The sequence below is a fragment of the Rhincodon typus genome, chromosome 43 (genome assembly GCF_021869965.1).
Source record: "Rhincodon typus isolate 14 chromosome 43, sRhiTyp1.1, whole genome shotgun sequence".
Taxonomy (NCBI): domain Eukaryota; kingdom Metazoa; phylum Chordata; class Chondrichthyes; order Orectolobiformes; family Rhincodontidae; genus Rhincodon; species Rhincodon typus.
Window position 1 is genome coordinate 9,993,197 of NC_063374.1, and position 10,045 is coordinate 10,003,241.

The 10,045-nt window shown below is 47.7% G+C and overlaps 1 protein-coding gene across 2 annotated transcripts in view; it reads right to left on the reverse strand.

The window, feature by feature from the left end:
• Window positions 1-10,045, reverse strand: part of dpp3 (dipeptidyl-peptidase 3) — a 25,641-nt gene that overhangs the window by 15,391 nt on the left and 205 nt on the right. For both annotated transcript variants that reach the window (XM_048619733.1, XM_048619734.1), the window contains exons 2-6: window positions 9,250-9,552; window positions 5,027-5,116; window positions 2,770-2,907; window positions 2,420-2,494; window positions 208-301 (exon numbers count right to left, since the gene is read on the reverse strand). In XM_048619733.1, coding sequence (XP_048475690.1) covers window positions 208-301; window positions 2,420-2,494; window positions 2,770-2,907; window positions 5,027-5,116; window positions 9,250-9,519 — 667 coding nt within the window. In that variant the 5' untranslated portion in view covers window positions 9,520-9,552. The remainder of the gene's footprint in view (window positions 1-207; window positions 302-2,419; window positions 2,495-2,769; window positions 2,908-5,026; window positions 5,117-9,249; window positions 9,553-10,045) is intronic.

Consider the following 10,045-nt stretch of genomic DNA (forward strand, 5'->3'; position numbering starts at 1 on the left):
GGTACAGTACCGGTGCGGGACAGATCTGTTGCTGTGTAACACTGGGGGACAGATCTGTTGCTGTGTAACACTGGGGGACAGTACCGGTGGGGACAGGTCTGTCACTGTATAACACTCGGGTACAGTACTGGTGGGGACAGGTCTGTCACTGGCGCACAGTAACACTGGGGAGACTGGGGGAAGTGACTACATCTTTAAATCCCTTACCATCCTTCATCACAGAGGCAAGCCTGACCTCGTACACCAATTTGCCATCCGCTCCCTCGGTTTTAAACAATCGAGTATTGTAAGCACTGATACCCTGAGGGGGGAGAAAACAAAACAAGACAAATAATTCCATGAATGCTTTGCATTTCTAGAGAAATTGTTCCTCCTTTCACAAGTGCTTCACTACTGCAGTTGGAGGGTGGGTACAGAAAAAGAGTGTTACTCTGCTGATACCACTAGCCCACTTACTCCCCATAGTCCTACAAATTTGCCTCTTTAAATAATAGTCCAATGTCCCTTTTGAAAGCCTTGATTGAACCTTCTTCCTCTATACTCTCACATACAGCACATTCCAGATCCTGATCACTTGCTGGGAGGAATAGAGAGGGCTGAATGGTCTCATTTTGCTTTGTAAGCATTCTGGGATCCTGTGACGATTATACATCAACGTCCTAGATCCAACACTGTAACTGCAGCTACAGCACAGACATTTTATCATGGGGGTCTCAGGGTTCGATTGTAATGACAAGCCAATGCCAAGTCTGGATTGTAAACATCAAGGCATTAAGACTTTTGGACTTGAATCCAAAGCAGGTGTCTTCTCCAAGGGTGGTTAAACAAGGACAATTTGAGGAGTGAAACTCTACAGAACCACACAAGTTAACTCCACTATCTGTGTATGGAGGGGTTAATTAACCCAGAATCATACTGCACAGAAACAGACCCTTTGGTCCAACTCGTTCCATGCTGACCCAGTATTCTAAATTAATCTAGTCCCATTTGCCAGCATTTGGCCCATATCCCTCCAAACGCTTCCTATTCATGTACCCATCCACATGCCTTTTAAATGTTGTCATTGTATCAGCCTCCACCACTTTCTCTGGCAGCTCATTCCACATACGCACCACCCTCTGCGTGAAAAAGTTGGCCCTTAGGCCCCTTTTAAATCTTTCCTCTCTCACCTTAAACCTGTGCCCCTCTAGTTTTGCACTCTCCTACCCTGGGAAAAAGACCTTGGCTACTTACCCTATCCATGCCCCTCATGATTTTATAAACCTCTATAAGGTCACCCCTCAGCCTCCGATGCTCCAGGGAAAATAGGCCCAGCCTATACAGCCTCTCCCTCCAACCCTGGCAACATCCTTGTAAATCTTTTCTGAACCCTTGCAAGTTTCACAACATCCTTCCTATAGCAGGGAGAGCAGAACTGCATACAGCATTCCAAAAGTGGCCTAACCAATATCCTGCACAATCACAAGATGTTACCACAACAGATATCAAAACACTCTCTGCGCGTTCAAATAATTTCAGTAAAAAAGTATTCACTGTAGGTTTTGTGTGTTTCTCAGTATTGACCTTGTCAAAAAAACAAGAATTTGGACAATATTCAGGATAAACCCAACCGTTTAAAATCAGTTACAATTGCTGAAGATACTTCAGTGATACTTATAAAGATAACATATCACATAACAATCAGGCACCTAACCTCAAAACTAAGCTTCCGAAATATATTTGAAAGCTGCGCTCATTTCCACCTACAACAGCAAGGGGGCAAACTCCCGGCATACACTCAGCATCAGCTGGCACTAAGGAAGGAAATTGGCTTGACACAGACAAACAACAAAACCCAATTTGCACAACATTCACATCTTTGCAGTTCCCGTATTTAGTCCATCTTTCATTTGGTCACTGATAAACATGCTTCTGAACGAACGACGGAAGTACACAACCTGGAAATTTCGTTAAGCCGCGTTAGGTCCAATGGTCATAATCTCAGCGAAGGGTGGAGCAGGCCGTTAGGGCTGAATGGCCTACTCCTGCTCCTGTTTCTAATCTTCAAGGTGAAGAACTGACAACGACATTTAGTTTAGGGACACTTCCTTCAGGACAAAAATTCAAAACATTAAAAAAAAAATCCCAGGATTAAGATCCTGGAACTTGCTAACAGCATTATGGCTGCGTCAAATCCATCAGTTCAAGGAGATGGTTCACCATCACTGTCTACTGGAGCAATTAGAGATGGACAATAAATGCTGCACAACAAGCAACGCCCAGAATTTATTTTATTTGTTTATGGGATACGTACAATTTCAGCTACTCAGACTGCAGAAAAGCTCCTGCACAAAGCCTCAACACCCCAGGCACAGCTCCAATAGGGCTTTAATCTCCACCAAAGCACTGCAACAAGCCCCAAGCAGGAAGATTTACCTACCTTCGAATCCAGGAACTTCTGTGCTAGCTCCGCATCCTTCAACACACAGTTCCCAGAGAAATAGGTGGTGATGCCCTGGAAGAAGGAGAATGTTGAGAGCGTTGAAGGGTTTAGTGTCACGTTCCCAATTACCCACAGCACCCAACACAGAAGGACCTGCCCACTAACAACAACTTGCATCTAGACACTGCTTTGAAATTTTTTAAACGCACACCCCAAGGTGCTACACAGATGGGTTAAAGCCAATTATGTCACAGCACTGAGACCCCAGGACAAGATATTAGATCATATCCGAAGTCAAGGAGGTAGGTTTAATGGAGCATTGCTTCAAACCAAAAAAACTTCCTTACCTTCTCTCCAAGACCCAGCTGCTTGTGTCTGTCATCCAGAGAGAACATGAGCTGACCACACACCTTCCACAGGCACTCGATCTCTTCTGGCTTCTGTTTGTAGGCTGCACTATGCCACACCAGCGCTTTCAACTTCTCCTGCATTAACACAAAGGAACAATGATGGGAGAGGGTGTTTTATTTTGGGGTGGGAGTGGGGAATTTGCAGAAAAGGAAATGCAGTGTGCAAACCCTGACTGTTCACACAAGGCCGGACTTGCATGCGACACAGCATAGCTAGGAGTTTAAAGAAGTGAGGAGAAGTTTGAGACCATTCTACAATTTGATAGGATCATGCTGCACATAAAGGGACAGACATTGAGGTGGAGCACCACCCTAGAGCTTTTTGAACAGCCAAGCAAGTGTGAGGGGCCAAGTGTCTTGTACTCCTAAGTTTTAGGTTCCACTTTCCTGCCCAAACCCTTTCTTCCCCCGAACCTCTTGTTTCTCCCACTGCCTCAAATCTACCTAATGTAAATGAGTTGCCAGAGCCCTCTGGAGTAGGGAATTCCAAAGATTTGCCACCATGCAAGTGACAAAATACCTCATCAGTCCATTCATCTTGAGACTCTGACCCTCTCCCCCACACAGAGACCTACACGCATGCAAACCCTCTAAGAATTTAGGCTCACCTGACACAGAGAGCTCCCAAGGCCCTCAGACATTTCTGAATTCCTACAAGATGATTGTTGAGTGGCATGGTGGCTCAGCGGTTAGCACTGCTGCCTCACAGCACCAGGGACCCAGGTTCAATTCCAGCCTTGGGCGACTGTCTGTGTGGGAGTTTGCACATTCTCCCCGTGTCTGCATGGGTTTCCTCCAACAGTCCAAAGGTGTGCAAGTTAGGGTGGATGAGCCATAGGGAATACAGGGATAGGGTAGGTGTGTGTGTGATGCTTTTTGGAGGTTTGGTGCGGACTGGATACAGCCAAATGGCCTGCATCCACACTGTAAAGGATCCTATTATCCTCCAAGGATTGCGAGCCAGCTTATTCCCACCCACCCCCCAATTTCTCCATCACTCTGCAGGCCCCCTCCCCAATTACAAGACAGCAGACGGCATAGACCTCAGCTTCTCCAGCCTGCTCAGCTATTTCGTAAGATCATGGCAGATCGAATTACTGCACATTCTCAACTGCCTCGATCACCTTTTGGCACCTAGTTCATCGAGGACCTTTCCACATCAACCTTAGAAATATTCAAAAGGTATCGTTTTCATCATCTTTCCAGGCTCATGACTCTCAGAGGAAAAAATTTCTCCTCATCCCTATCTTACATCGCCAACTCTATATTGAAGCAGCAAGTTTTAATTCTCATTTTCCGACTATCCCCTCCACATCGAAACCTCTCAGGGACCTTGTATGCTTCAATCAAGGCATCTCCTATACTCCTAAACTCCAGAGGATACAAGCACTGCCCTTCCTCATAAGACAACCTGCCTATTCCAGGTGTTAGTCTGGCAAACTCTCTCTGACTGGGACTATTTCCCGTCTATGTTTTACTTTTCACGTGGATTAAGCATTTGGAAAATCCAACTGGACGGAGGCTTGGTCCCGAGATGCAGCTGAAGAATAGCACCTCAAGCAGTGCAGCACCCCTTCTGTACTGCACAGGGCTATTCCATACCCGGTCGTTCCCATTCGATCCGAAAACCTCCAGGGTCTGATGGAGGGAGCGTCAGTGGAAAGGCTAGCATTTGTTGTCTTTCCCAGTTACCCCTCGAGATGGGAAAGCAATGGCAATCCCATTGAACTACTCATCCAGGCTAATTCTCTGTGGACATGGGTTCAAACCCCACCAAAGCAGTTGGTGGAATTTAAAAATTCAACTAAAAAAAAAACAAAAAGAATTTGGAATTGAAAGCTGGTCTTGCTGACGGTGACCACAAAACGATCATGGCTGGTTGCAAACTCAAATCTTACCTGGTCTGACCCACAGCAGCTTGGCCGACTCTTAACTGCCCTCTGAAACGGCCCAGCACGTCACTCTGTACAAGGGGCAAGTCAGGGATGGAAAACAAGTTCTGGTTTTGACGCCAACCCTCACATCCCAAAGATTAACAAAAAAGCAGGTGGCGATGAGCTGCATTCCTCAGCACATAAGAGCTGTCAGGTTACCCAGGGTAGTCTCCTCTAACACATTACAGCATGGCTACAGCTTGCAATCAGGAGGAAGGACTTGAGGAAGCGGGGATTTTTAAATGTCTTTAACACGGTACCTGAGGCAGGTTAGGCACAAATTTGGTGTCTCCGAACGACTTGTAATTGCCCATGTTGGAATAAACGCCGGCTGCGTAAACTAGGAATGCCTGGAACAGAGAGGAAACATCACACGCTCAGACGCTGAACACTGAGGGTCCCTGCGAACAACAATTAAGTAGACAGTGCTGCTGCAGGAATGAATGAGCTTTATTATCAAATGAATACATGAAAAGTCACCACTTACAGCGCCATCTTAGGTACAGAGTAACTAGGTACAATTCTTAGTTACAGGATAGAGAAAAAAAGAAAAAGAAAGTTACCTTACAGCTGTACACGGTGTAACCATAGATCAGAAAAACCAAAGAAGCAAAGTTAAAAGGACAAACAGCACAGTCTCTCTCCAAAGGCTGTTCGCAGCAGGACCAGCGCAGGGACCTCCACGTGGTCTGACCGCTGACTGTCATTAAACTCCGCGCCAGGCTGTGACCGCCACCCTCCGCTCCGCCAGTGACCCCACTTCAGAGGCTGGGCCCAGCTGTCCGAGGCCAAGAGCCCGAGAAGGTGGAAGAAAAATCGCAGAAGGGAGGAAAAGAGGGAGAAAAAAGAACAGGCAGAGCGGACGAGCTACGGCTGGAGTGTCTAATTCCACCACCATCCCCCTGGAAAGGGACTGTGGCATAAAGCAGAATTCTCAACAGAAACACAGGATACTTAGAACCCAGGGGTGAGGCTGTTCGGCCCCTCTCTGTAGGCACCTAGCTCAGCTAGTCCTGCCGTGCTCTGCAACGCTGCAAATAACTCACTGCTCCAATTCCCCTTGGAATACCTTGATTCAATCCATCAGACTCTCAAGCAGTGAAGTCCAGATTTGCTGTCAAGGAAACAGTGGGGCGAATGGTCTCGTGTTACAGACATTCTGGGATGGTGCCCTGATTTCCCACCTCTGTCCCGGATCAAACGGTGCATTGTTACAGCACAGCCATTTTAAATTGGGCTTTCTGCAGGGGGAGGGGGGGATTAAGAGTCAAATTTTAAAGACGCCCAATGCTTTTAAAGACATTTAAAACTAGCCTATTTCTAATATTTCTGGGACACCAGAACACCAGATGCCTTTGGGGATGGGGAAACCAGGATAGCTCAAGCCTTGGAATCTGACAGAACAGTTGTGTGGCAATTTCAGCAGCCTGAAGGAGTTAATTATCCCACAGCTATCAAGTCACCTTGTGCTTCCAACTCTGAAGCAAAAGCGAAACTGAGTGAGAATTAGTTTTCTGGAGCAGAAACAACACGAGATGGAGCGAGACCAACCTCAGCGAGGGGTCAATAAGAAGACTGAGATGAATTACACAGACAGGTTGCATCAACGACGGTAAGATTTAAAATGTTTTGGTGAACAGGACAGCAGGTTTGGTGAGAATACAGCTGACACGCTGTAACCTTCCTTCAGGTTTGGACAGCAACTCTCTCACGTCCAGCATCACCAGGCAGGTCGAAGTGACTAACCACACTCCTGCCTCGGTTACAGATGACCGGGGTCAACATCCCTATGTGGGAGTTTGCTGTGTACAAATTGGCTGCCATCTTTTGTATGACAGTGACCACACTCCAAAAAGCAGCAGCTCATTGGCTGTGCAGCTTCAGGGTGTCCTGAAGTGGTGGAGCAAACGGCGTTAATAGAAACTGTTTTTTGTGGTCACTCACAGCAAGGGGCTCCTGAGGCCAGGGGGAGGAATGCCAACAGGGAGGGGGTGAGAATACTGATGGTCTCAGGCAACGTGCAATATTCAAAAGTGCAAACCCGATTAATAAGCTGCTAAGGCAACAGAATGTAGGGCGGGGACTGGGAAGTGACATTTTAAAACAAAAAAAGGTCACAATGTTCGGTGTTTACCAGTGCGTGAATCTTAGTAACTTCTGTAAGGGTTTATCGATGCACTGCTCCCTAATTATAAAGGAAACCACTGCGGTGACTCCAATACTGGGAATCAAAGTACATTTGATTAAGTTGATAGGGCAGGATTACAGCACAAGGCTTAGCCCAGGACATGAGGGCAACATTTAATTGCAAATAACACTCCCTCACAGCACTGAAGCACCCCAGGTCATTTCAGACACAGACACACACACACAGGGACACACACACACACACACAGAGACAGCATTGATGTGTAGCACCCATCTCTACAGTCTTCTCAGGACCAAGTGCACCATGCTTCCACTCAGGTTCGATAGGTCCAATTCACAATCTGCAGCGATGCTCGATGGGGCAGGCCTGTTTGGAGTTTGAGCCCGCCCTCCGATACATCAAACCCTCTTCTGCACACCCTGAGCAAGTCTCTTTTCTTTCTCCCCCCTACTCTTTTTGGTGTTTTCCCCTACCTGACATTCAGACCCTCCCCACCCACCGTGGCCGGTCCCAGCCTGGTCTCTCGGTGCCATGTCCGTCAGTCTCTCAGTGGCTCACGGCTCGGCCTGCGAGCGGATCTTGCCCAGGCACGTTCCCGAGGCACCGGGGAGAGATCGGAGAAGCTGCCATCTCAGCAGCAGCAGTGGTGACATTGAGAAGAGACAGGCGAGTTCTCCCGGAGAGCGAGATAAGCAAGGTGCTCAAAGACTGCTGAACTTTTAGCTTATTCCTTTATTTTCCGGGTTTAAACTACGAAAGACTTTAATGTAAACTATCATCTATTTCTTTATTTCTCTACTATTCTAAGAAGTAATATTTAACTTTCCGACTCTCATTTCTCTTTCTACTTTGTACCTAAGATGTGTTTGGCGACATTATACACTTTCCACTGTATGTCTGTACTTCTGTACAGGTGACAATAAAATGTAAAGTCTAAAAGTCTTGTTGTACACAGTTCTTTCTAGAGTCAACCATTTCCTTTTTGGTTAATTACCAGGGCCTTCAATAGGACACATTGGGTCCTATTCACTGAAATGTCAACTTTCCTGCTCCTCTGATGCTGCCTGGCCTGCTGTGTTCATCCAGCTCCACACACTGTATTATCTCCTATTCACAGTTGTCCCTGAAGCATTTCTGCTGTCAACCTAGGAGTCTCCTGGAAGTGCTTCAGGAGCCTGGCATCAGATACCCAGAGTGGAGGTGGATCTGGGTGATTAGACCCTCAAGGTTGGGCAATTTGGCTGAGGAAAGGACACTGCAGTAGGACTATCCTTCTTCGCACTGGATTGGAGGATCTGGTGAAGGTAGTGCTGTTGCTGCTTAGAGATGCCTGGAGGTTCTCCAAGTTTTGGAAGCCTATGGGAGCACAGGAATCACTGCTGTCTAGGAAAGCATGACCTATATCTTGGATTACCCATTGAAGACAACACAGTCACAAGCCATTCAGCCCATCATGTCATGTTCCTGCACCGCACCAGCAAAAGGTACAGTTGCATCGTAGAAGGCCATTCAGCCTGTGCCGGCTCTTTGAGAGCACTCCTCCACCATGCTCTAACCCCAGAGTCCTGCAGATGTTGACACTCAGTCGACGAGCTGTCAGAAACAAGGCCTTAGGCTCACCCAAAGGATTATCCCGTCTGGCAAAGCAGCATTTCCACAGCAGGTCTGGCCACTTATATTCCAGAACAGGGCGCAAAACCCAGAGAGGTCAGACAGCCCTGAAATTATTGAGCCAAGCTCAGAAATGTGACGTAAAATAAATCAAAGGCGATGCCAACGACAACTTAAATTGATAAAGCAGATGCAACACAGCAAAATTACCACAAGGCACTGCCAATCTGACAGGGCTTGAGCCCAAGCCCAATATGGAGAACCAACCTTGGTTTTTAAAGGAGGGGAACAGAGGAGTGGAGAGGTTTAGGGAGGGAATTCCAGAGCTCAGGCCCCCAGGCAGCTGAAGGCACGGCCCCCAATGGTGCAGCGACTGGAATCGGGCGGTGCTGGAGGGGCCGGGATTGGAGCAGCACAGAGATCTCAGAGGGCTGTAGGAGATTACCAGGATAGGGAGGGTTGCAGGGACTGGGGGAGGGTTGCAGGGATGGGGGAGGGTTGCGGGAGGGTTGCAGGGATAGCGAAGGGGGGGGGGAGGGTTGCAGGGATAGCGAAGGTGAGTGGGAGGTTACAGGGATAGCGAAGGGGTGTGGGAGGTTACAGGGATTGGAGCGAGCATAGGGATAACGTGATGCACAGGGTTTGAGGTGGGGGTAGATGCTGGAAGTAACAGCTTCCCAATATTGAAATCGGAACAAAGCTTTCCACCATATGAAGGGTTACCTGGTACTCCTCAGATGTCATCCCAATGGCAGTGGCAGACTCCTGTAGCTCGGAGAGGGGCTGAGCCCGGAACAGTTTCTGAAGCAGCACGTAGATGGCGGGAGACTCTGGGGAGGTCTGCAGGAGGACCACCAGCCCCCCGTACCAGGATGCCCGTGAGATGTAGTGAGCGTACAACTTCTCCTCCTTCGACAGCAACCGGAAGGCATTCTGGCAATCCAGCACCGAGATGCCAATGTCGTTGGGCAAGATGTACTGTGAGTCCACCATTCTGTCTGGTCTCGGTCTTTTCTTAATCAAAACCTGATAACGCCAAGGGAGAGACAATTAACCAGATTCAGGGGAACACAAAGGCCAGTCTGTTAAAACCAGCTCTGTCACACGACAAAAGCTGATCTGATTGTGACCTGCTCTTTTAGTTTTCTGTCACCCCACCCTGCTGTAACCTTCAACTCCCGAATAGATCCTAAACCTGTTTGACTCAGCGTTCAATGGATGCAATGACCCATCCTTTCCACAGGATTCGGAGAAGAAATTCCCCATTTACTTCATAAATCTATGTGAAATCTACCTCACATTGCCTGACAGATCACAACGCCATGTTTAATATGGGAATATTGACTGTCATTCCCCTCACAAGACAGTAGCAATCACACCTCATGGCACTATCAGCCCTGCTCCCTTCCAGTACAGGCTGTGGGATATTTTACATCACACTCTAAGGTAAGGTCTCACTCTAATGCATCATCTAACACACAGCACTGCTCCTTCACACCCCTCACCTCGCTCTCTCTGT